This window comes from Pelodiscus sinensis, chromosome 11, assembly GCF_052426305.1.
Source record: "Pelodiscus sinensis isolate ZL-2025 chromosome 11, ASM5242630v1, whole genome shotgun sequence".
Taxonomy (NCBI): domain Eukaryota; kingdom Metazoa; phylum Chordata; order Testudines; family Trionychidae; genus Pelodiscus; species Pelodiscus sinensis.
The window spans coordinates 24,872,000-24,899,676 of NC_143062.1; the positions used below are offsets into that span (position 1 = coordinate 24,872,000).

General features: G+C 40.5%; 1 protein-coding gene across 3 annotated transcripts in view; it reads right to left on the reverse strand.

Moving 5' to 3' along the window:
• The window catches only part of IL17RD (interleukin 17 receptor D), a 73,381-nt gene extending 45,908 nt beyond the window's left edge, over positions 1–27,473 (reverse strand). The window contains exons 1-2 of one of the 3 annotated variants that reach the window (XM_075938872.2): positions 27,245–27,383; positions 7,318–7,343 (exon numbers count right to left, since the gene is read on the reverse strand). Coding sequence is in view for 2 of the 3 variants with exons in the window: in XM_089781204.1 (XP_089637330.1) it covers positions 27,245–27,376 (132 nt within the window). In the remaining variant the exon portion in view is untranslated. Of the gene's footprint in view, positions 1–7,317; positions 7,344–27,244 lie in introns of all 3 variants that reach the window. The other 2 variants (XM_089781204.1, XM_089781205.1) reach the window with 2 other exon arrangements.
• Positions 27,474–27,677: the final 204 nt, after the last annotated feature.

Sequence of the window (27,677 nt, forward strand, 5' to 3'; positions counted from 1 at the left end):
GAGAATGTTATACAATCATTCAATAACCAGATGTAAGCCTGTTAAAATATGTGTGTTTTCTCATTTATTTTGTAGGTTTTATTAGAAATTATAATGATGCTTGCATTTTGCTATATATAGTAGTGATCTCTGGTTTATAATCTGGCCAATGCTAGTATGCACAAAACAAACTAACCGTTTTTCGAGTAAAACATTCATTAGTTGGATGGAGTTAAACTGCTTTTTTTTAAAAAATGTTCTACATGAATAATTTGAAACCTGAAATTTGCTTTATGAAGTTGGAATTTGAATTAATTGTAACTGGATATGTACAACAAGCTGGGAGGAGCTACTATTAAATTCTCCAAACAGAAGTTGTGCAAAGATTATCTGACTGGAGTTTACAGTTCTGAAGAGAGTTTATCTTTCAAGCCATACATTTTGAAAATGGTAGGAACAGCTGCTTGCACTGTATTTGTGAAAAGGATAGCATTATATAAAGGATGGTATGCCAAAATCATGACATATTCAGTCCAAACACAGAGAGGCTATGTCTACACTGCAGAGTTTTTGTGAAAAAAAAAACCCGATGTTTTAGCGCAAAAACTCGCAGAGCATCCACACTATAAGCTCGTTTTTGCGCAAGTAAATTTACAGTAAATCGGAAGAAGTGGGGGCTTTTTGCACAAGAGTTATTCCTCTTTCTTTGAGGAATAAGCCTTTTTGCGCAAGAACTCTTGCACATAAAGGGTGTGTGGACGGCAAACAGGGGTTTCTTGTGCAAAAACAGCCTATCAAAAGAAGCACAGGTGCTCTGGTGGCCATTCTGTTAATGGCAATTAGAGCTTTCTTGTGAGAAAGCGTCCATGCAGTATGGACGCACTCTTGCGCAAGAAGTTTTTGTGGAAGATCTCTTCCACAAAAAACTTCTTGTGCAAGAAGCCTGCAGTGTAGACGTAGCCTGAGAGAATGACGCTTTTGTCTACCCTGCAGGGTTTTTCTGCAAGAAGCTTTTTGCGGAAGATCTTTTCCGCAAAATCTTCTTGAGCAAAAGCGTGTCCACACCTCAAAAGCATATCATAAAAGTGTTTTACTTTTGTGCAAGAGAGCGTCCACACTGCATGGACACTCTTGCGCAAGAAAGTTCTGATTGACATTCACGGAATGGCTATCAGAGCACCTGTGCTTTTTGTTTTTGTGCAAGAAACCCCTTTTGAGTGTCCACACACACCTTTTTGGGCAAGAACGCGTGCGCAAAAAGGAGGTATGCCTCATAGAAGGAGGTATACCTAAACCACAAAAAACCCTTTGTTCTGTTGATTGACTGTAGATTTTCTTGCACAAAACCGCACTTGAGATGTGGATGTTCCGCGGGTTTTTGCGCAAAAACGGCTGTTTTTGTGCAAAAACCCTGTAGTATAAACATAGCCTGAGAGCAAAGAGAGTGTGCATGCATGGGATGTCTTCCCCAAACCTCAGCCTGCCTGCTACATTCAGTTCTGCTGCTTGAGAATGATACAACAGAGGGATTATTGCAAATTTCAATATATTCCCACTCACAGGAATGAAATACATAGGCACAGAAAGGGAAAGTATTATGTACACACGAGCCCATGACTGTGAAAAAGCTTTGTTTTAGTAGAGTCACAGTCTTCATTTTTGGGGATTCAGGAGAAGTGTAGAATAGGGAAACCATCACAATATGAAATTTTCTATGTAATTTTTAAGTTTATTAAGATTTGGAACTTCTCATACCTTGACTGTTTCTTTCAAGTTTTTGCAAGGATTTAGAAACATACAAATGATTTCTGGAATAAAAGAGATAAGATGAGATAGTATCATGTTAGGAACAGCCTACTTATGTGCCTACTAAGAATGCTTCTGTGACGTAGTGGGGGGTACCTTGCTTGTTGCTATGCTGGGCAGTGGGCGACCTCCGCTGTCTGCAGCACAGCCCAGCAGGGCAGGGGATGAGTCATTATGCAAGGGGGCTCCGAACCTGTCCGACCAGTTATCTCCCAGGAAGCGGAACAATGGGAAGAAGGCGGAGTGGAGCCCTGGCTGGGAGGCAGGGCTGGAAGAGAGCGGTAGTTTCGGTCTGGGAAGCAGGGGAGAAGGAGCTAGGGAGGGGGGCTGGGATTGTAGGGCCCAGCCACCCCCCATCTCAAGGGGGGGCACTGAGGCCTCCTAGCCCCAGTTCCTATAACCAGATTACATCTGTGCTGTATCCTGGAGAAGCAATAAACTCCCTGGCTACGTCTACACTGGCACGATTTTCCGAAAATGCTTTTAACGGAAACGTTTTCCGTTAAAAACATTTTTGGAAAAGCATGTCTAGATTGGTCAAATGGCCAGTGTAGACAGCTGGCAAGTTTTTCCGCAAAATTAGATGATTTTGCGGAAAAGCTTGCCAGTCTAGAGACAGCCCCTCTATTCTACTGGATGGTGGAATCTGTTTGTGCCACTACGGGGGTGCAGGTGACGGGGAAACCCCAACGCACCGTCACAGCCTCATATCCCAACTCTGAAGAATCCTCTTACCTCCACCTTTGCACTATTCCGAAGCAGGCGCGTCAACAGTGATCTTCTTAGCACCACAGCATGAACCCACAAGCCTAAGTCTGTTTACTCAGGTTTTGAAACTCATTGCATACAGCCAAAACCTTGATTTTACACTCACCAGCCACTGAGAGCCTGAACATTGCAGCAACCCTTTATGGCTGCTAATCCCACAAAGTATCAACCACCAAAAACCCAGCCAAACTCAAACTCAACAGCCTCCAAACTAGTGGAGAACACAAAAGGACTATTTGATAAACAAGCAAGAGAAGTGTATGAACAACTTTACTAAACATGTGCATCAATCCCCCAAGGAGAACCTTCCATTGCCAGTTTTGAGGAAGTAAAAAGACTTACGTAATGAAAAAAAGGGAAGCCTGTATGCCCCGAGAGTATCCCACTAGAAATTAGTGCCACATTTGCATATCTCCTTTCGAAAAAAATCATAATCTAGATGTGCCTATACAGTATATGTCATCCTTTCATCTGTATATGACACTGTACAGATTAAGGACTTGATGCTGAAACTTGCTACCAAACTCTTTGCCTGCTGTGGACCATGCTAAGTAACAGAAACCTACAGTTAGGGATGTGACTGGTTAACCAGTTACTGGATGATGATTACCAGTTATGGTTAACTATCCGGGGCCCACTTCAGGTGAGGAGGGAGAGGAAGGGGGAACGGTAGGTGCTCCGACCTCACCGGAGACCAGTTAAAACATGTTTAGATGGTTAATTAAATGGGATTTTACATCTCTAGTACGTGTGTCCCTGGGTAATAAAATCAGCTCACTCCATATCATAAATAATGGGCTACCAGAAAGCTCTGTACTCATGCCAACACAATATGTATGTAAGTGACATGCTCCAGCAGAATCATAAACATTTGGATATGCAGATCATCTTACCTTATCCAAGCACCAAACTTCCATCACATTGAGAGATCATTAATTGAGGACCTCCAAACTATGGAACAATAATTCTAGAAATGGAAGCTAAGGACACCACTCCTACCCATCCTGGCTAATAGCCATCGATGGACCTAGCCTCCATGAATTTATCTAGCTCTTTTTTGAACCCTTATAAAGTCCTAGTCTTCACAACATCCTCTGGCAAGGAGTTCCACAGGTTGACTGTGCGTTGCATGAAGAATAACTTCCTTTTGTTTGTTTTAAACCTGCTACCTATTAATTGCATTTGGTGACTCCTAGATCTTATATTATGGAAACAAGTAAATAACTTTTCCTTACTCATTTTTTTCCACATCAGTCATGATTTTATAGACCTCTATTATATGCCCCCTTCGTCTCCTCTTATCTAAACTGAAAAGTTCAAGCCTCTTTAGTCTCTCTTCATATGGAACCTGTTCCACACTAAGGACGTTAAAGACTAGTCAACTAGCCGATAAGCATTTGCTTATCGGATAGTCTTTTGACTAATCGACTAGTTGATAGGCACTTCCGCATTCCTCCTTTGAAATGAACAAGAGCCCATTTCAAAGGAGGAATGCGGAACTCGACGTACAGCCCGGGGCCAGCGGGAAGTCCACTTGACTCCAGGCTGCACGCGGGTGCCTTCTTTGAAATGCCTAAGAATCCCCAGTGGGGGCTCTTGTGCATTTCAAAGCCATGGAGCCCGGGATCAGCAGGGGACTCAGAGTCCCCCGCTGACCCCGGGCTCCATGCTACGCTACATGCCGCTAGGAGCCCGGGGTCAGCTGGGATCTCCCCAGCTAACCCCAGGCTCCTTGCAGCTGTCCATTTGAATCGCGCAGCTGTGCAGTGCCTGTCCCTTTGAATCACACATCATAGAACTGGAAGGGACCTCAAGTGGTCATTGAGTCCAATCCCCTGCCCTCACAGAATACAGTTACCCAAATAGTTACACACAGCTCCTGGCCCTGGTCCTGCTCCTGGGGAGCCAGCTACTGGCTCTGTACCAGAGGCAGCAGTGTGGGTTGGCATCTGACTCCCTGGGAGCAGAATGGCAAGTGGGAGCCAGTACTCACTGGAAACTGATTGCCACCCTGATACAGAGGCAGCAGTGTGGAGCAGCAGCCAATGCATGCCAGGAGACAGCTTAAAAGGTGCCCAGCACGTAATCGTGTAACCGGTTATACGTTTTGCAAATTGCAGTCATTTTAACAACCTCTCTGATTTTTCTGTGCGTCAGTGGCGCCCGACCCAAAAAAGGTTCCCCACCTCTGCCATAAAGAAAACATTGAAACTTTTTGTATGTGACAAATTAATATTTTATTTTATTTAAAACAAAGTTTGATAAACAAACATGAGAAAGTTAAAACGCTTAGTCTGTTTAATAATTTAAATTAAACCATTCGCCCTAGCTGCAGCACTAGCAAAATGGTTCAGGCATAATTATGAAATTAATGGTGAGCGTGGTCTGCAGAAAGGTTTGCATTGAGCCAAGTGGTCCACGGGTCAAAAAGTTTAAAAACCACTGCGCTAGAGGGTGAGTGCTGCCCAGGCTGCGGCTCTGGGGCTGGGTGACAGCAGGGGCAGCTGAGGGGAGAGGAAAACATGTGTGTGGGGGGGATCCTCTGCCCCAAAGCCGCACACTCTTTGCAGGATAGGAGCAAGGTAGGAGGAGACTTTGCACTCTCTCCTGCTCCCAGGCCAATCAGGGCTTGGGAGCAGGGGGAGCACGTGAAGTCTCCTGCTAACCTGCAAGAGGCTCAGCACTTAAGTCAATCACCAGCAGCTGCTCAGCTGGCCATTGACTCCAAGTGCAGCGCTCCTTGCATGGCAGAGACAGGGAGCAAGAGACTTCATGTGCTTCCCCTCCTCAGGCCTTGATTAACTTGGGGGCAGCAGGAGGGAGCATGCAAAGTCTCCTCCCACCGCCAGGAGTACGGGTATCTAGAGGGAACCACTAGCTGTTCAGAACATCTGGTGGTTCTCTCTGGGGAGGCAAAGACTTTGCGTGCTCCCCCACCTCCAGACCAATCAGGGCCTATGGTTGGGGAAGCACGGAAGTGTCCTAGCCCTGCCCCCTTCTGCCTGAGTTCCCGCCATTAAAAAATTTCTGAAATGGCCCCCGGTCAAAAATTATACTCCTGTTCTAGCTCAGATGGGATCTTCCAGTAATCAACCTATAGTATAATCTGTCTACTGTATTACAGGCAGTCCCCGGGTTACGTACAAGATAAGGACTGTAGGTTTGTTCTTAAGTTGAATCTGTATGTAAGTCGAAACTGGTACATATTGTAGGGGAAACTCTAGCCAAACATTTCTCCAGAGCTCAGTTTTATTCTCCCACACCTCACTTCCCTCAGTCCTTTATTCTCAAGCTGAGGTGTCTGCTGAGAAAAGCCGCTCCGCGTCTCCCTGGTCTGTTGGGGGGGGGGGGGGCGCTAGCTTCGCGTCTCCCTGGTCTGCTGGGGAGAAGCAGCTAGTGCGGGGTTGCCTCACCCCGTTTGTAAGTAGGGATCCGATGTAAGTCGGATCCATGTAACCCGGGGACTGCCTGTATTTCACAGCAATTATTTTTTTAAGGGGGAAGATTGTTCTTAAACTAAACTTTTTGTTTCCCTGTTTAGGAATGTATTTGTTAGAACAAGACAAGACAAGAAACAATGGCCTTAAATTGCAGGAAGAGAGGTTTAGGTTGGACATTAGGAAAAACTTCCTGTCAAGATGGTTAAACACTGGAATAAATTGCCTAAGGAGGTTGTGGAACCTCCATCACTGGAGATATTTAAGAGCAGGTTGGATAGGCATCAGGTGTTTGGTCCTGCCATAAGGGCAGGGGACTGGATTTGATGACCTCGCTAGGTCCCTTCCAGTTCTAGTGTTCTATGATTCTATGAACTTAGCAAATTAGGTCTTATCTACCTGTGCTAGGTTTTTATTTAGCACTTATTGCTAAGTGTCCTTCCACACTGCCTAAAACAGTTTTTAACAATACAAGTAGGATCCCAGTTTACTTTTTCAAGCACCTCATTTTGCTAGAGATAACTGATTTCCATGTATTCTGTACACGGCTGTGTGACAAAAGAGCACTAACATGTAGACTTCTTCCAAAGGACAGCAACCCCTTCTAGCTTTTATTTTGTATATTATCATGAATTCCCATTTCTGAAGAGGCTCTCTCACCTTCAACTGAGAAGAAAGGGAGATCTGAAATGACAAATATTATCCACATGGACACCATATGTTCTTCTATACCCTTCCCCCCCGCAAAAAAAAAAAATCTTTAAAATAATGGGAAACAACCTGGTCTTCAATGAAAAGTGGAGAGTTAAACTATCACCCTGACTTCAAAACATTTTTTTTTATTTTACTTTTCCTAATAAACTCAAAATAAATTCAGAATAGAATAAGCAAGGAGCTTGTTGTATATACATTTCTGACTTTGTCTATAAGGTCTAAATGCAAAATTAGTGAAACTAGCAGGCACTGCATTTGTACAAGCACATTTACAACATACATACTGACAGGCAACAATGAAAAGATGTTTTAGGATGATAATTTTAAGTAAGAGAACAAAATGTCTTTTCCCTTGGTTACCCTCTTTCTCAATATATACATTTGCATTAATAAAAGTCACACCCTATAAATCTCACACTTTAAAATAAACCATATAATTTTTTCACGTGTAAGAAATCTATTAAGTTAGAAGGACATAATCATCAAACAGGAGCTTTTTCTTTATTCAGAAAGTAACTGATTATAAATACAAAGGTCTGAAACTTTGAAGTAGCTTGGCCATGGTACACTAACTCATCTTATTGCTGTTCTCTTGGCATGCATAGACACTTACCTGGAAACACACAATTACTCTTCCTTCTGCAAGTAAAAACAGTTTTAAGTAATCAATATTGAAATTTAGCAAATAAATAATGTATTTATGTTAAATGCTGTAATCAAAAAGAAACTAATATTATTAGACAATATATCACACACATCTAATCAACTAAAAGTGGCTTAATTACATTGCTATTCACAATGACTTTGCTGAAATCAGAAACTTTTGCCCTAGACCATAAGATTGAAGCGATTTGAAATGGAAATATTTCCTGTCCACTCACTGCCAGTTTCTGCTCCCAGAGTGATATAACAGATGACATCGAGTACAATAAATTCTTTTATTAACCATAAATTTGAGACTGCTTTAGGGATTTGAAGTGTTCAGTTTCATGCTGAAAAAATGTAATGTTATCCACAGACCTTCAGTGTGTGTAACAAAAACAGAGGCACAGGTTATGCTACTTTGATCAAACTATGAAAAAAGCCTTCTGAATTTAACAATATGTGAAAAAGATTTACAAAGTTTTTCTTTAATTATGAACCCCATATAGTACCTTCAGCATTCTACTATATGAAACAATTATTCCTACAAACAAGACTTTAGACAAAATGTTAACACTACGTTTTCTCCTAACAGCCATTTGAGTTAAACAACACATGGGAAATCAGAATTGCAGGATAAGATTTAAGAGTTTAAACATTCAACTGTAAAGAATAACAAGTAAAATCAAAGCAATAGTTCTTACAATTTTTACTAGGCTTCCTTTTGTCTGAGCTAACATGAACGTCTAAAAAGCTAATCCATGAACACTGAACAGGAAGATAAATGTGGTACAAAAACCATCTCCAATTAAAGTGTTCATCTACCATACAGAAAATTTTCTGTTATTGTACTAACTTAAGAAGTGGATTCTAACATTTGCTATAAGCTTCCTCTTCCACTGTAAACGATAACTCACAACAAGAAGGCTACTTGGAATAAATATGAAACAAATATTAAAACAATGAGTTTCTTTGTTGTAACCAAAACTCATCAAGCCAAAAGAAAAGCAAACTAATAAACTGCCATACCAAGTTTGCAATAGTGAAGTTTTGCATGTGAGTGGAATACATTAACCACCAACCAAAATGCTCATACCAAATATAATACAGCTAACCTGAAAAATAATTATTCAAACTTATTAACACTGCTGGATTATACTGGGTTTTAGCTTCATTTATTTTGTGGCTTCAGTTCTTGCATTTACTGACAAAAATGTTAATAAAAAGAAAATTCTTTCTTTGCAACTCATTCTTTAGTGAGCTGAATGTCCCATTTTAAAATCTCTGCATGACATTTCACGGCTAGTGGTCCTTACTCAAAAAGAACCCCAAAAGTGAATGGCGTGATTAGTGAATTACTCTTACAAATGCAACTATATGGAGGAAACTTAAGCTATACCGACTTGTATTATCCCTAACTTATGAATAAAAGATAGAGAGGTTTTGTTTCTATTGCTGTTCTGGAACAGCATAGAATAACTTGTCACCTGTTAATGGTCAAGTTTTGTTGATATTTTAACTTACGTGTGTGTGTGTGTGTGTGTGTGTGTGTGTGTGTGTGTGTGTGTGTGTGTGAGAGAGAGAGATTAACATTTAATTTCAGTCAAAAGAAAGATAAATCACAAAGATAATTACAGAATATTAACAACTCGGCCTTTAATCTAGGGATATGCTAACTGACAGAACTGTAATAATAGAGCTCTAACTATAAAGGAATGGCTTTTACAATCCTTCAGAGGAGTAGCGGAGTTAGTCTGTACAAGACAAACTTAAAAAACAACAAATAGTATGGTAGCACACACACCCCTACTCCCCTATTTAATTTTGATTCTGGACATCCAACACTCCCGTCATCTGAAGAAGTGGGCTCTGCCCATGAAAGCTCATGATACCATCTACATGTTTTGTTAATCTTTAAAGTGCTACCAGAATATTTGTTGGGCTTTTTTTTAAAGTTTTTACAATCCTGATATTCTTCAACATTTATTTCACTTACAATATGTTTTTCTATTATTAAACAAAAAATATGACACTGAAAACTAAATAATGATAAAAACATCAAGAGTAAGGGCCAGACTCGCAAATGGCATAAATCAGTGTATAGTTCCATTGACTTTGATAGTGCTACACAAATTACACAGCTAAGGATTGCCTGTGTTTTCTCAGGCTGCTCATGTTCTGTGTAACGACATAGAGAGGCTTCAGAAAAAATATTCGATGTTGTAATCAAAATAGAAAAATCTTAGCAATTCATAAGACCCCTTCAATTGAAATCAGTAAAGTACCAGTATTCCAGCACATTAGTTACATGATGACAGTGGTTTTGTCTTTAGGATAAGATGTGAAACAGAGATCCTTGGCTATTCATGGTCATTAAAGAGCCTATGGCTCTACATTGTAATTTTAGTAGGGCCCTGGCCAAATTTCATTCAGAAATTACAGTCTGTCTGCCTAAATTCCCCTTAGAGTTACAACTGGATACACTATTCTTCATTTCCTGTCAGAAAATATACAGCACAACTACGTACCGTTAAATAACTGCTGTGTTCTCCTACAGAGGCTGTTGCTATTCAATGGAGACTGAAGAGATTCCTATATATCCTTGTGTGCTTCACAAGATTATTATAAATCTTAGTTAATGTTTCTGAAGTGCTCACCATTTTGAAAGCCTCAGATGAAAAGCACAATCAAAACACTAAATACTGTAAGTCGTTTAGAATGGGGCAGTTTGCTACAGGGAGCATTTCCTAATCTAGTGAGATATTCAAAGGCACAAACGGAAATTTTCCTCCAGCTTTTTTGGTTGGACTGTAAAAAAACAGGTGCCTACAATTATATTCTTTTTGGTGGGATTTTTAAGAAGAAACTTCATAAGAGTTAAGTTCTATTGAAAATTAATGGAAGTGAGGTACCTAATTTCTTAGACATTTTGAAAATTTCATCCTAAATTCTGAATTAATTTAAGTGTTTTTGAAAATATCATCCCTAAGTTCTTATTTAGATGCTTAAATAAGTGGCCCGTTTCTCAAAGTGCCAAGAACCCAGTGCTCCCACATAGGCTGCTAAGTGGTAGGCACTTTTGAAAATCAAGCCTTTTTTTTGGGGGGGGGGGGGCAGGTCACCTAAATATGGATGCAGAAGTCAAACTTTAGGTACACAAAGAGAAATTCAGTTAAATCAACAAGTTTTACCATTGACTTCAGGGAGGCAAGTTTTTGATAACTTAAAAAAAAATCTTAAACCTTGCCTCTAAGTCATGGCCTATGTCTACACTAGAGAGTCTATGCCAGTGTAGCTTTCCCTCCTAGTATAGGTGCAGCATATATTGACAGAAGGAGGAACTCTCTCTACTGGTACAGGAATATCACCTCCACAAACAACATGAGCTCAACAGAAGTCTTCTTCTGTTGGCATAACTGCATCTAAGCAGGAAATTTTGTGGGTATTTTTTTCATGTCAGTATAAGTTTTAGGTGCAGAGCAGGTCTCTTATAACTCATAGCACAGGGCCTGACTTTTCATTTGAATCACTTTATAAAACCCAAATCTATTTTTCACAGATAAGATATTGTAAACATATGTAGAGTAACAGTAACATTTCCTATTATATTTTCTGATAGCCATATAAACCATGCACAGAATATCCACTTGTAAATGGACAGCTAGTGGTTTCTAAAACTAATCATTTATAGTATTGACTGTTTCGATCAAAACATTTACAGGATTGGATTTTAACCTAACTAAATATGTTTAAGTGAAAGGTAACAATCTTCAGCATGATAAAAAAAAAGATAAAATTGTCCAAAATAATAATTATATTCTCTCTCTCTCTCTCTCTCTCTCTCTATATATATAATTTAAAAAAAACTCAAACTACTTTATAATCAAATAGTTGAAAATAGCTATATAAATTCCAAAAGCAAAACTACCATCAATTTAATTAAGGTCATGATTTAATCTAAAATCTTTTCTTAATGTTGGACTCAAAGCCTTTAAGAAAAGTAAAGGAACATACATGACTTAATCAAAAGAGTATTTGATAAAGAAGAAAATAAAGTCAAGGTATATATTTAAGTACGAATATTACAAATACCGGATTACAAAAGTGTCCTGGAAAAAACAGCTTTTCAAAACACAGAGTAAAAGCAATTAGAAAACACAGTTTGAGTGGAATGTATTCTTGCAAGGAATTCTTATGAAGGATCACCTTGAATGTGTTTGATGCTGAGGAGACTCCATAACTTTTCTTTACACAAAAGCAGTCATCGGCAGAGCACAACCAGATGTTACGCTTTCTTTTCTTAGTTTCTGTAAACCCCCATGACCTCCTTCAAATTAGAAAAGGGAATAGCATTTTTTTAAAGCCACAGGAGCTATCATTAGTGAAGCATTCTAAGGATTTTCATTAATTCATAGCCAGCCAACCAGGAATTTTCCCACAGCCTTGTACAAAAAAAGTCAGGGAAGTCACTGATTGCTTGGTTGGATTTGAATATGGCCAGAAGTAAGATCAGAAATATTTAGTTCCTCCCACTGGAGTGGGTGGGGGGTCAGAAATGAAAATCCAAGTCTGCTCACTAAGAATGATCAAAACTGACTAGTTCACAATACCATTTAAAACTCCAGTAAAAGTAAAATATGAAGCATAATTGTACATCACATGGGAAAAATCAGACACAAATAAATTAAATAAATTAGAAACTTTGAAATAGACAATTTTTGGAAACTGTTTTTAAAAAATGTCATAAAAAAGCTGTATGCTCAGTAAAATGCAGTGTAATCCTTCTTCCCAACGAACTTGTTTCTAGCAAAGTATTTAAAACTATATGCTAGACTAGAATCTTAGGAGTTTGATCCTGTGAGATGCTGACACCCATTGAAGTCCATGCAAACTGAATGAACTCAGACCCTTGAAAGATCTGGTGCTGAGTACCGTGCATTTGGAAGCCCTTTTAAAATATTCATTTCCCAAAAACTTTATTAACACCAGACTAAAGCTAACTAGCTGTGCCAGGTATCCTCCCAGAACACATTGTGCACCTGCTCTTAAACATCTTGAATCCAGTTGCTACCCACAACAGTTCTCCCCACAATCTTAACGCTGCCTGCTGTAAATAGTATGATCTACTAAGAATACAGGTTGAACCTCTCTAGTCTAGCACCTTTGGGACCAGACTGGTTCCGAATGAATTTTCTGGACCACAGGTAGTCAATATTGTTTAGTAGCATTACCAACACTTAGAAGACATTTAGGGGTAAGTTAAAGCTAAACAACAGCACAGAACACTGAGAGCCCGGACTGGAGGCTGTAAACAAACCTTATGGGACCATGGGAAATTTGGCCACACCCATGAAAAGTGGGCATCCAGCTAACTTAAATAATTCTGGACAACGGATGTTTTTGGACCAGAGTGTTCTGGACTAGAAAGGCTCAATCTGTAGTATCTTTTCACCAGGGCTGCCCTATAATTAACAGATATGAAGATATGTTCCATTTTATGTGATATGGTGTGACCCACAAAACTGTATTTTCTCCTTTATTTGCATGCCCTCCAACTGTCCCTCATTGTGTTAGGAACAGCTATGATGATTGGTGCTAGGATTAATTGCAACAAGTAGCTGCAGCTAACACTATGATATGAAGATAGATGCATCGGTACTCAATGGATCTGGGATCCCTCATTTCTGTGCTGAAGTATGTGAGTTGTGCTAAGACAGGAGCACAATTAATTCTTGTTGAGGTATTTATAACAGTTTGGCAGTAAACATGGCAGTGCACTATAGGTACGAGATGCAGGTGATGTTGTAAGGGGAATGCAGAGGACAAAAGTCAAGTGTTATGGTATTGCCATCCTTACTTCTGTTGCGCCTTCAGAGCTGGGTGGCCAGAGATCAGCGGCTGCTGGCCAGGTGGCCAGCTTTGAAGCCAGAGCCTGCCAGAATCAGCACAGAAATAAGGGTGACAATACCACACCATGCCACCCTTACTTCCACACTGCTGCCATCAGAATGGGATGGCCAGAATGTGGCAGCTACTGACGGAAGGCCCAGATCTACTGGCAGCAATGGAGAAGTTAAGACTGGCAATACCATACTATGTATGTCATCCTTACTTCCTGGCCATTAGCCAACCAACCCCTCCTACAATAACTCTGTGACCTTCATTTTGGGGCCAGAGTCCCAATAATTACAGTATCGTGAAATTTCAGATTTAAATGGCTAAAATAATGAAATTTACAATTTTACATATTCTATATCCATGAAATGGAACAAAATAGACAGTGAATTTGGTAGGGGCCTACTCATATCATGTGGAAAGAGAGAGTGCTATGTTGTCTGTCAGAGCAGGCTAGAGCATCATTCAAAGAGGGCAGAGTTAAAGTTACAGAGAGGGGCTGGTATGTAGTGTAAAACATTATTTTCAGTTTTTGGGGGCTTCAAGTATAAGTGCCCTTAACATTATGGAAGAATATGTGGCACTGCCAGCCAACCTTTACGCTGTATTAATAAAGTTTTTGGGCAGTCAATGACCCTTATTTTTTCAATAAGTGATGGTAATGGGGAGGACATGACTGTGAAGTACCTATGTAAGAGCATAAGGAAGTTTCTTCAGAACACATTACTGGCACTCTGTTACCATCTCTGTCCGCCTCCTGGACTCTGCATGTCCCCAGAGAGTGGAGGGGCAATGGGAAGGAAGTACAGTGGTAAACCAATGGCCTGTGAGGAGCACATCTACCAGCACAAAGCAGCAAAGGGGCATGATAGGAAGACCCAGACTCCATTCAGGCCTAATGTAGGGGGAAGTGTCCTACATAATGCTTTGAAGTCTAGGAGGACTGCTAAGGTTTGAAGTGGTCTGCTCATCCCAATGATGATTTGCTATTCACCTCAAGTGTACTGCACCCGGTTGTGAAATTTCAGTTTGCAGGATAATCTCATCATGCATATAGGTTTTAGAGCAACCTGAATATTCGAATAATCTATTTACTAGGGTTGAATCTCAAGAATTGTTTGACCAAATGATTTCAAATTTGTATGCAGAAGCTTGCCCTTTTTCCTGCAGTAGTATGTAATATTCATGATAATCTAACTATTCACACAGATATTTGAGCACTTTGAAAATGTAAAAAAAAAGCTCATAGTATAGGAGGGGCTATATACTAAGAATCCCTTATTCAAATTTGCAGTGAAAAATTTATCCCAGCCTCTCTTATGGCATGCCTATTTTCAAGACAATTTCCTTTTGGAGGCGTATTTTAGAGCACTTCCATTATTAAAATCAGCTCCTTATTTGGAGACTATGGGTACGTCTAGACTACATGCCTCTGGCGACAGAGGCATGTAGATTAGGCTACCGGACATAGTAAAATGAAGCGGCGATTTAAATAATCGCCGCTTCATTTAAATTTACATGGCTGCCGCGCTGAGCCGACAAACAGCTGATCAGCTGTTTGTCGGCTCAGCGCGATAGTCTGGACGCTCCCCTGCCGACATCAAAGGTATTTGTCGACCACCCAGGTATGCCTCCTGGGATGAGGTTTACCTGGGTGGTCGACAAATACCTTTGATGTCGACACCCGAGCGTCCAGACTATCGCGCTGAGCCGACAAACAGCTGATCAGCTGTTTGTCGGCTCAGCGCAGCAGCCATGTAAATTTAAATGAAGCGGTGATTATTTAAATCGCCGCTTCATTTTACTATGTCCGGTAGCCTACTCTACATGCCTCTGTCGCCAGAGGCATGTAGTCTAGACGTACCCTATATCTAAGAATGAGCAAATGATCCCAACTTGCACCACTATATCTAGTTCTGTTTCTAATGTGGCACAATAGCGTTACAGTGGAGCAGCAATGCCACCACAGTTAAAACTACACCAGATTTTCATTTTAAGAGGATGAAAAAGGTTCTACAAAAACTTCTGACTTTCAGGTTAGACTATAAATTAACATACATATTACAATTTGTGGATTTGCTTGATTTTAATTATTGTAGAAAGTTTAAATTTATTTTAATGAAAAACATAGGTTACTGATTTGATTTAGAACAATAGTGCACTAGTCAATGTTGACCTCACACAAGTTTTTTAGAACAGAGCTCTTGACTATAGGTTATTTCCTGATGCTCAACGATCACTTTGATTATCTTGACACTGATAAGAGTCACAGATACTTCCTTTGATACACATATCTCACTCAGATGCATTATATAGAAAATGTGTCAGGAGCATGTGGCCTGATTACTTTATCCTAATGCTATTGCTTGAGTTTTTAATCTTCCCTCTAGTTAATTAATTTTTTTCTTGACAATTAAAAAGTAAAATCTAAGTAATCTAAATATGCATAATGATTTTAGGCAAAACTTCCAATAGAAGAAAATCCTGCACAATGCAAATATTGTGCACTGAACAGCCTCAGAAAACTTCCCAATGCAGGACTTGAACTAATTCACAGTACATAAGGGCGCTCAGGTTCCACAGCCATAGTATGTCATCTTTAGTCTCAATTAATCCGATATCAGAGTCTCTGTAATCATTCTGGTTTGCAACAAAACTTTAGTCCTGATGCACATGGGCAAATTACTTCCTCTGACATGTCAACTTGATTCAAGCAGCAGGGCTGTCAGGCTTGCAGGGTTGGAGCAGACAGCCCTCCATGCCACCCAAAGAGAGCTGCATTTCCCCAGCCCTCACTGCTGCCCAGAATGTACGGTGCAGCGCTCCAGCAGCGATTTGAAAGATCTGGGGCTCCGGATACCACCACTGACATAGCAGCAGCAGTGGCCAGGAGCTATGGGCACTTCTGTATTGCCTGTCCCTAGGACAGTCCATCCCTCCTCCCCCATCAGCAAGCCTGGTTTCAAGCCATACAGTAGACCACAATTTTTACTTTCAATAATTTTTTAGATATTGCTTCCTCAGTGTAGGCATGGGTGCCAGGCACGAGCCAAGATTAAGCTTGAGTGGATATCAATTTAGGGAGAATCAGAGCCACAAAGTGCAAAATAAAGTTAAATATAACATTTGGATTCCATTTTAAGGGCGGGAGGGGGCAGGAGTGAGCTGTATCTTGGTAACCAATTGCTCAAACAACCACAAAATTTGACCACTAATCTTAACCTGGTTCCCAAGAGGCAGAACAATTTTCAAGACAAACAAGCATGTGGGTTTTGCAGTACTTTTGAAACATCGTCTGTTAAATAATAAGTAGTTACAGTGGTACAATCAACTTCTGCTATCAGCGTGTTTGTCAGACCATTTATTTCTATGAGTTTTACAAAGCAATACCTGTAATTTGAAAACTAGTTATTAGAAATGGTTCCTACAGAGTTTAAGGATCAGTCAGATTTACTGAGAAACATCTGTCACATGGAAACTTGTCATAGGTAATGTTAAAAAACATGCACTTGACTTTCTACATTACTCAATATCTGCTGTCCACATTTATACAAGTATACGGAATACTTTCAAGAATTAACCTTTGGAAGTATGTTTTGTAATGTTATATATACTTACTAGAGCCGTATTCAACTGCAGAAACAAACAACATTAACATTAAACATTAAACAACTCATCTGATGAAGCTGGTTTTACCCACGAAAGCTCATGATCCTATTTATTTTTGTTAGCCTCTAAGGTGCCACAGGACTACTTGTTAATGTTAAAGATTGTACCATGTAATTGTTTACATGATTAACTAATAAACCTGGGCTCATCTGTTAATCTTAATGGCTAACCCCACTCCCCCTTGCTGCCTCAGAAGTAGCAAAGGGGGTGAGTGGTGGGAGCCGGTACCTATGGGAAGCCAACTTTTAAGCTACCTCTCCATGCATGCCAGCTCCCGTGGAGTCACCTGAGCACCCCTCGCTGCCTCCCACAGAGGCAACAGTGCAGGAGGGAGCTGGTGCTCATGGGGAGCTGGCTTAAAAGCCAGCTTCCCACAAGCACCAGTTCCCATGCAGCCGCCTGCCCCCAACACTGCTGCCTCTGATAGAGAGGCAGCAGCGCAGGTGCAAGGGCAGGGGCATGTTGGAGATGGTACATGCAGGAAGCCAGCTTTCATTCTAGCTTCTGATACAGAGGCAGCAGCGAGGAAGGAAGGAGGGAGAAGGCAGGAGCCAGCGCACACCTGCCCCCCGCATGAAAATTAGGTATGTAAAAGAGTAGTCAAATAATTGACTACCTGATAAGCTTATTGGGTAGTTGAGCCAACCACTCGCATTTTTCCTCCCTTTCTGCCTCTATTCAGAGGCAGAAAAGGGGAAGGGAGCAGGAGGTGGTGCTGGGGGTGGGGGGGAGCCCGCTTAAAAGCCAGTTCCCACCAGCACCCTCTCTGCAGTGCATGGGGGAGGAGAAGCAGCACAGCAGGGAAGCTGGCATGAGCGGAGGCTGCTGCGCCTCTGCCTTTTAAATGTAGTAAAGAGCCACCAGACTCTTACTACATTTAAAAGGCAGGGACGCAACAGGGAACCCAACGTGAGTGGGGATTACTTCCGTCCCCACTCGTGCTGGTTTCCCCGCTGCACTTCTGCCTTTTAAATGTAGTTCAAGTTTTAAATGTAGTCGGGTTCCCCCACTACAGCACAGCCGTTTAAATGTGGTAAGAGCCTGATTAATCAAAGTTTAACATCCCTACTGTAACTGTGTAACCGCTGAAAAAATTCAGCAGTTACATGTTTACAAAAATAAATGTTTGCTAACATCTCTAACATTAAATAGATTATTTTACAATTTCAATTGATAATACTGGCTTATTTTTAATATTTTTTTCTATTTTTATCTATTGAACTTTTTTCCAAATGCTTACTTGTCTGGGAAATTATGGAACAGATCAAACAATTATTTAATGAAGATACTGAAATTCAAAATTTAAAGCTATATAACAATTGAAACACAAATAGCCAATATCACGTCAAAATAGCCCCCAAAAAAAAAAACATATCCCTAAATCAAAGTCTAATGAGTTCTCCAGTAGTATTTTTCTTATTGATCTGTAAATTTCATTTATCAATAGATATAAGTTTTGGTGTGTATGGTGAAATTGACTTTAAGAAATTGCCTAATTCCTTAGATTACATGGGTCAATACTGCACTTTGCACATCACTGGGGAAATCTGGGGTCACTCATTGTACAGTCTGATGACATTTATTGTGAAACCCAAGAAGAGATGTTTTTAGTATGCCATTGAATGCACACCATATTGCTAAAGTAACATAAGGCCTAATATGTTGGAAAAGGAAGCATATAGAAGGTGTTTTTAAAATATGGCTCAGCTAACAGGATATAGGATAGTCACTACAGTGACAAAGGGGTTCACAACCATTTATTTGTGGTAAATAAATAAATATTGCACATCAGAGCAAGAGCAGGAAACCATTTATTACTGTGGTAAACTGCTATATGCTATAAAGTAATCATTCTCTCTGATTTTAATCTCTTATGGAAACTCTCAGAAGCATAGGCACAAGTGTCAACAATGGTGGCTATATTTGTCAAAAAAGCTTGGAATGGTAAATAGCTGAATGAATTTCAAAAACCATCTCTGACAGGATAAAATCTTTTTTCCAGTTTAATAGTTTATATTTAAATTCCAATCTCAAAATAGAGTTTCAAAATAGATGTATCTGAATATCCATATGAAAGTAATAAAAGATAGTTTAATTAGAATAGCTTGCCCTTCTTTCACAAAATTATTCATCAAAATTAATATAGTTTTATAGGAAGAGAAGAACAAGAAAGTGTCACCAAATTAATGGAGATATATAACCTGAGATATAAATAATATGTATTTTTCAAAATGCTTTATATATCAGTTTTTACATATAATGTTGAATTTTATGTTGTACAGATAAACAAAGGTTAAATACAGCATAAAACTTCAAGGTAAACCATTAATGTTTCAGAAAAATAAAACTTTTACAGTTTTATTCTTGTGTCACTGTTTAACATTATTGGAAGCATTACACTTAATCATTTACAATCACAAGTAAAGAGAAATTATTTTCACATTTAAAGATGGAAGACCAAATTTAGTCTTATTGTTCCCCAATAAAACTTTGTACTCCTGTCATTTTTATACTACCCTAATAAAATACCAAATTAATTAGAAAACTTCAGCCTTGGAGCAGAATTAAATGGGCAAATTCACATCAAAGCTCTGTTTCATCCTGTTTGGACTGATCTGTTGGAAAAGACAGCTGTCCCTTATTAAACACCCATTTAAATGTTGCCACTTTAATGAAGTAACATCCACATTACACTAACATTACCAAATAATTAACCAAAGAAAAGCGAGTCATTTAATGATGGCTTAATTTTTTTCCCCACCAGTGGGCAAAATATTTAAATGTATTCGATGAATTAAGTGTTTATTTTGCCCATTAAATAAATTATCTACATTTTGAAATTAGCTGGATTGATAAATTTGTTATTATATTTCAAGTTGTTAAAAGGCAATTTTAGTTTGTTGAACTCTAAATCATGGCATGCATTACAAAGAGGAAAAAATCCAGTCCATAACATTTCCTGGGGTGGAGAGGAAAGAAGGGGACTTTAACTACAAAAATGCTTATTAAGTCACAAGCCTTATGAATGAGCTGAACAGTCAAGGCTCAAAATTACACAATAAAATATGTGTAAAAGATTAAAGATGCATTTTGTTGTCATCAATGTTCAGAACAAGTTTATTATAAGTAAACTAGAATATGCTTCCATCACTTTTCTTCTCTGTGTGTTTTGTGGATTTGAAAGGCAACTTTGAAAATATATTACACTATTTAAACTAATTGCTCTTTATAGAAGAAAAGGCTCTGACCCAACATAAAAAAACTGTAATGAAGAGATTAATCTTACTTTTTGGGGAGTGTATATACTTAAATTGTGTGGTTAGTTTTTAAACAAACTTAAGGCAGTAAGCAGGCTGAAGTTACTATGTTTTTATGGAAAATTAGTTAAGTGATCTAGACTATGTCTACAATATAGAGCCTAAACCAGAACAGTTATGTTGGGTCGAGCTGCAAACTCATATAGATATAGAAGCGGTGTTAAAATTAGGGATGTAAGCAACTAGCCAACTATCTGATAAGCATATGCTTATCAGAGAGTCAACTCAACTAGTCGCTCCCCCCCCCCTTGCTGCCACTATCAGTGAAAGGAAGCAAGGGGGGGAGCAGGAGCCAGCTTAAAAGATGCCTTCCCGAGCACCATCTCTGGGGGGAGGGGTGAAGGAGGAAGGGCTCTTGTATATTTCAAAAGCAGGGGGCACAGGGCTAGCAGGAGACAGCTTTAGTCCCCGATATGTCCCCTGCACCCACCTTCTGCTTTTGAAATATAGCAAGAGCTGGCAGGGCTCTTGCTACATTCCAAAGGTGGAGGTGACTAATCGAATAGTTGATGCAAATTGCATTGACTATTTGATTAGTTGATTAATCTAAATTTTAACATCCATTTATTTAGGTAAACATGCAACCACTGAAAATTTCAGAGGTTATATATTTACACACAGGGGTTGAAGTGGCTCCCAGGGAGCCACCTCCCCCCCCACCCATGCTGCTGCTCTGCGGGATCCAGGATACACAGAGAGCTGGTTTAAAAGCCAGCTCCCTGTGCACACTGGCTCATGCCTGCCCCCACAACCTCTTGCGCCAGGAGATGGTGGGGGACACCTGCGTGTAACCATGAAAGTTAACCAATGAGCCCAGGCTCATTGGTTAACCATGTAACATTTACACTTTTGCATCCCTAATAAAAACACCACTTTCCCAAAAATTGTTAATTTTGCTGACAGAAGTGCTCTTCTGTCAGTATAGCTGCATCTCTAATGGGGGTTTTGTCAACCTGCCTATGTCAGGGACGGAGTGCTTTTTCACATACCTGATTATCACAGCTATGCTAATGTAACTTTTAAGTGTACCGCAAACCCTAAACATTGTTATTTTTAAACAGAGAAAAAATAGTCACATTTTGTACTACACCAGCTGAGATAAGAAACCCTAGCTCTTACAGTAGTTAATCCAGTTGTTTGGCCCAGATAATTGGTTGAGCTTGTGAGGCCTCTCTACGGCTGTGTCTACTCTGCACCCCTTTTCCGGAAAAGGGATGCAGATTAGACCAGTCGGAATTGCAAATCCGCGAGGGATTTAAATATCCCCCGCGGCATTTGCATTTACATGGCTGCCGCTTTTTTCCGGCTTGGGGATAAGCCCTTTTCCGGAGGATTTCTTATTCCTACTTTCAAGTAGGAATCCTCCGGAAAAGGGCGTATTTTCCGGAGAATCGCGTCTAGACTGGCGTTTTTCTCCGGCTTATCCCCAAGCCGGAAAAAAGCGGCAGCCATGTAAATGCAAATGCAAATGCAAATGCCGCGGGGGATATTTAAATCCCCCGCGGATTTGCAATTCCGACTGGTCTAATCTGCATCCCTTTTCCGGAAAAGGGGTGCAGTATAGACACAGCCTAAATGTTTGAATGTCACAATAACTTTAACACCACAGCCAACCAGTTCCAAAATTCCAGGGAATGTTCTAGGCATCCATGTGCAGAATCCTTTTGATACTGGTGAAAATTGGAAAATTGAAAGGAGGAGACATAAAGAGCCCCTGGCATCTGTAGTTAGCAGAGTTAGCACTTTTAACCACTTCTGTAATTGCTTACAAATGAATGAACTGGTTGATGGTAGCCATTAATACTGTCCAACATAACAGCATCTCATCTCTGCTCTGCCTTTCCTGCTAATACAGTTTTAAAGAAAGAAAGTATTTGGCAGGGGAAGGGAACAAGGAATCTTAGAATGGGAAGATGAAGAGAAGCAGAGCCCAGAGGAACCCATGATATTAGGGAGGGAATGATGAAGACTGCAAGAAATCAAATAGAAGTGGATACACACACCATGGCTACGTCTACACTGCGAGCTTCTTGTGCAAGAACTCTTTTGTGGAAGAGTTCCTGTGCAAAAACTCTTCCAGAAGAGAGCATCTACACTGGCATGTGCTTTTGCACAAGAGATGTGCTTTTGCGCAAGAGCATCCATGCCAGTGTAGATGCCCTCTTGCACAAGAAAGCTCTGATGGCCATTTTAACCATAGGGCTTTCTTGTACAAGGAATTCATGTCACCTGTCTACACTGGCCTCTTGTGCAAGAACAGTTGCGCAAGAGGGCTTATTCCTGAGCGGGAGCATCATAGTTCTTGCGCAAGAAGCCCTGATTTTATACAGTAGAACGTCAGTGTACTTGCGCAAGAATACATGGCCAGTGTAGACAGCCAGCAAGTTTTTGCGCAAGAGCGGCTGCTTTTGCGCAAGATCGCGCCAGTGTAGACACAGCCACAGGGAGCTTCTGTGGAAAATGAAGGAATGCAAGAAGCCCTAGTATGTGTAACATGCTTGACCCACACAAGTGGCAAAGTGTGCAAATCTCTAGTTCAGCAGTCACCAACCAGTAGATCGGGATCTACTAGTAGATCTTTGAGCCTCTGAAAGGCTATCTAGGGTGGGCACTTCAGCTACTCTTCCCCCCACTGCTGTGCATCTCCTGCCCTTTGCCTTGGGAGTTGTCTCCTCAGGAACCTCCTGCATTCTGTGCCGGGCAATGAAGGGTGAGGACGGGTGCTCACATCAAGGTGCTGCCTCTCCCACTCTGTATCCTATCTCCACAGACCAGAGAGGAGACACAACAGGACTTGGGATAGAGTTTGCTGGCTGCTTTTGGGAATGGAGCAGGGTCAAGGTAGGGGTGAGCCTGCCTTAGCCCCATTCCACCACCACCCAGGAGCCACCTGAGGTAATCATTGTCCGGCTGGAGCCCATATCCTGAAACCTTACCCCAGTCATGAACCCCCTACTGCACCCCAAACCCCTGCCCTAGCCCTGAGTACTCCTATATCAAAATGCCCTCCAGAGTCTGCATCTAGAACACCCTCTGGCATCTCAACTGCTTGCCCCAAGCTCAGCTCAGGGCCCCTCTCACACGCCAGATCCCTTACTCCAAAATCAGAGCATGCACCCCAACCCTCAGCCACAGCTTAGTGAAAGTGAGGGAGGATGGGGGAAGGAGGGAGGATGGAGTGAGCAGGGGTGGGGCCTCGGAGAAGGACCACAAAGGAGGCCCAGCAAGGGTAATTGGGTTTGAGGTAGATCTTGGATTGCACTTAAACTCAAAAAGTGATCTCGTGCTTAAAAAGGTTGGAGACCACTGCTCTAGTAGCTAGTAATAGCTCCCTTTTTTTCTTTAAACTATGCTGAATGCTATTTTATAATCTCTGAAAAGTTTCAGAGGGGTAGCCATGTTAGTATGATCTGCAAAAACAAGAAGTCCTGCAGCACCTTAGGCTATGTCTACACTAGAAAAGTATTTTGAAATTACTAGATTCAGCTTAACTCCCAATTTAACAAATTCAAACTAGTGTGTCCACAATACGGGGAAGCATCAAAATTAGTCCGAGACAACCTCCATTAATGTGGACGCTCTACCTCGAACTTAGAGCTCCAAAAAACACTAGGGAGTAATTAGTAAGACTTACTCTGGGGACTAATTATTTCGAAATGGTGGCACCAGAGCATCCACACTACTGTTATTTTGAAATAACTATTTCGGAATTAGCATTACTCCTGATGAAAAGCAGTACAGATTTCAAATTCCGCAGCCTGTTATTTCAAAAAATGGGCTTGGTAGTGTGGATGCTCCGCTTATAAATTCAGTCTTGGGGAGGTTTATTTTGAAATAAAGTCCTACTGTAGACCCAAGGCTTACAGCCTAACACATTTACTAGGGTATAAGCTTTCAAGGGTAAAATCCACTTCATCAGATGAACTGGAGTGAAACTCCATTCCAATTGGATCCAATTCATCTGATTAAGTGGGTCTTATGCCCTAATAAATCTGTTAGTTTCTAAGGTGCCACAGGATGCCTTGCTGTTTTTTAAAATTACTTAAGTGAATAAGTCCATGTGCTTAAAACTTTGCCAGACTGGGCCTCAAATATGTACAACTAAATTTTAGAGCAAAGTCCTTCATTCTTTACATACTTATATGAGGACACTAACTGAAATACCCATTTCCAGAATAGCTATTATGCTTTAAACCTTCTACAAACCAATACAACTTTCAAATATACAGAAGCCATAAAATTCTAACTTGAAATCAGTGATTGAAACTCTGGCCATTAAAATCACAGGAATTTCTACCATTGACATTAGTGGAGCCAGGAGGATTTTACTCAGTGAGACTACTCGTGATAAAGTTAAACATATGCTTAACTGTTTTGATTGTTCAGAGTCATGATGGTCTTGCAGGACTAGACCAAACTACTACAAAAGGACAAATGGCAAGAATTCACATATTTTGCAACTAAAGTTGTTTGGACTTGGATCCATAACCTTTAGTTTTGCAAATTTGAATTATCTTTAAGAATAAGCTGAGAATCTGATTGAAAAAGCAAACATTTGCAAATATAAGTTCTACCAACATACATCTATGTTATTTCTTTCCAAAATGAAGTTTTAATCGCAATAAAACAGTAAAAAAAGACAGATTTTAAATATTTACTTTAGATTAAAAACAAAAAGATTATAGCATTTTCATATTTTTTGTTCTAATAAATTAAGCAAGCCTAAGCAGCATATGGCTTGAAAATTTCACACACGAGGTAGCATGAATGGGGGAGCGGGAATAAACAAAAGTGCTCAAATCTAGGGGGAAGGAATAAGACCTAGGTTTTTTCCTCTAGTTCAGTTGTGAGAAATGTGAGACAGATCCACTCAATACCAGTACTAAAAAAATAAGACACACGCACATAGATAACAGTCATACTATATCTCTTGTTTAACTACTCAAGTAGTAACAGTTAAACAATATTTTTAACATGCAATAGAGAAAGTTAGCTTAACCAACATTGTTTTACTCAAAACACACTAGACATGTTTACTATTCATCTCTCTATATAAAGTTTTTAGATTTGTTCCTGCCCTTAACCTATAGATTAGAAACCACTGATAAATAAGCTACAATAAGAATATCTATTTGAATAGGTACAATTACTTCAGGGCTTATGTCTTTTCAATCAGTCAGTGTCCCTGCAGTGTTTAGAGTGGCAGAGGGGAAGTGGCCTGTGGTTAAACAGAGGAAATACCAAGGAATTTTAATAGAGCAAATAGTCTCTTTACTTCCTACAGGGTAGCACTTCAAAGGCAGCCCTGCCCCAGAGCAGACAATGTGTTACAGGGGCCATCAGTCATTTAATAGTATGTCAAGTCTATTCAAAACGTACATGCAATCCAAGATAAATACACACAACCAAGACAATAGGGCCCTTCCTGCAGTCATTCCTCTGGAAAAACTCCCACTGAAATCAATAGTTTTCCAATTAAGAATTATACAACAGAATCAGATTGAGTATCTAATAAAACCAGTCAGGCAAATTTGTTCACTGGAAATAAAAAATATACTTGTAACACAGACTAAGTGATTGGAATGTTTATTTAGAAAATTAAAACATAAAATTTGTTGTATGTGATACAAAAATAAAGATTTTCTTCACAGTAACTTGGAAGGTTGTATTTTTAGCAGATTTATTAGAGGAGAACCTTTTAAGAACTTCACATTAAACAGACCCAGATATAGTCAGTTTTATATACACAAATCATCCATAAGAAAATATTAATTCTATATATATTTCAGATCCCTCTAGATGTCAAGATAATCATAATTAACGAAGCATAACTCCTAACAAGTCATGAGAGTATATTTAATAGCAGCTGCAGAACCCGAGAGAAATTCGTATCTTTATAGTTTGAAATACGTGGTGTACACTGTTTACATCTTGTGACACGTAAGTATTGTGGTAAAATATATTTTTTCTAGTAAATGGAGTTAAAATACGTGAGTAGAGCTTGAAGGGTTCAATGTTTAAACTTTAATGTAGTTTAAAATATTTTTCTCTCTCTCACATAGTTTCCAGACTATTTTCTAAGTTCAATGAATTACACTATTCCCTCCAGATCCCTGACTTGTGCCTAGCAGTAATTTTTTCAAAAGATCTGAAAACTAAGGCAATCATTAGTGAGAATCAAACAACAAACAAAAAGGGTAATGAAAGTCAGTCTTGTCCTTCCTATGCCTCTTGGGATCCACAGTTTAACTAGAATTATCACCAACCAGCCTTTATGGAGAGAAAACACTAAAAGGTGTTTTTTGAAAAACAAACAGGAAAACGAGGCAAGAAAAGTCTGAAGCTCAGGCCCTGGGAGCAGGAACAAAAGGTACAGACCAAAACTGGAATGTTTCACCTTCCAGTCCTTCACACCCCCCACCAACTCTTCCTACATCCTCTGTCTAATCATCAGGCCTGAAGCTAAGACATCCCCCCCAAAGCCGGCCTCGAATCATTAAAATAACAAAGCCCAAATGATCGCCTTTTATCCTGTTGGCAGGGCAGGTCGAGTTAAGGAAGGCGAGAGCTGCGGATAAAGGAGCTGTTGAGTGACTTCTTCACACTCGCTGGTTAAAGAATCCCCCTTTCCCCCAGGGCGAGAAACCAATGACTGTCTGTTCCCTGGAAATGCCACCTTTCCTCCTGGCCGCAAATTACCAGTTGCAGAGCCCTGGAGCAGTAACAAGAGGAGTTGCAGAAAAAGGCGTTTTCCCCAAGCACGCTGCCCAGCTCTTCCTATTTGGGGGTAGCAGCAAGTCGAGCAGATAGGTGGACACCACACCTGCATTGCTCACATGGGCTGGGCTGCAAAGAGTCCGCTGCCCACGGGACAGTGTTTGCCAGGCATAACTGGGAATCTCTGGCATCTCCCCAGGCCCATTTCGCCAAATCCTGCAAGTTTGCAAAACCCAACTCGGGGCACGAGTCTCCCCGACAGTGCGAAGAACCGAGAAACAAAGTTTCAAGTCCACTCACCCTCCAACCACACGCGTCGGCCGCGGGCCCCCGCCTGCTGCTCTGTCCTCCAGCAGCCCCAGCCAGCTGGTGAGCCTTGAAGCAGGCGATCAGAGCGAAGAAGAAAGAGCTAAGCTGGAGCCAAGGTGCCATGGTCTGCGGCAACAGCGCACGGAGACTGGAGTCTGAGAAGCAGCAGCAGCAGCAGGAGGAGGAGGTTCGCGGCGTGCATGCGCGAGAGGATGTGCAGCTGCTGGCTCCCTCCCCCCGTCCCCCATCACTGCTAGTGGCAGGGGGCTGTTCCCTGAGAACAGAAACATAATAACTGTCTGGCGCAGAAGGCAATCGTTGTCCCGTCTCCCCTGGCCCCTGTTAGGTCATGTACTTTTTTGGCAATGAAAGGAGATGCTTCTTCAAAGTCTTTGTACCTAAGAAAGATGAGATTACTCAAGAA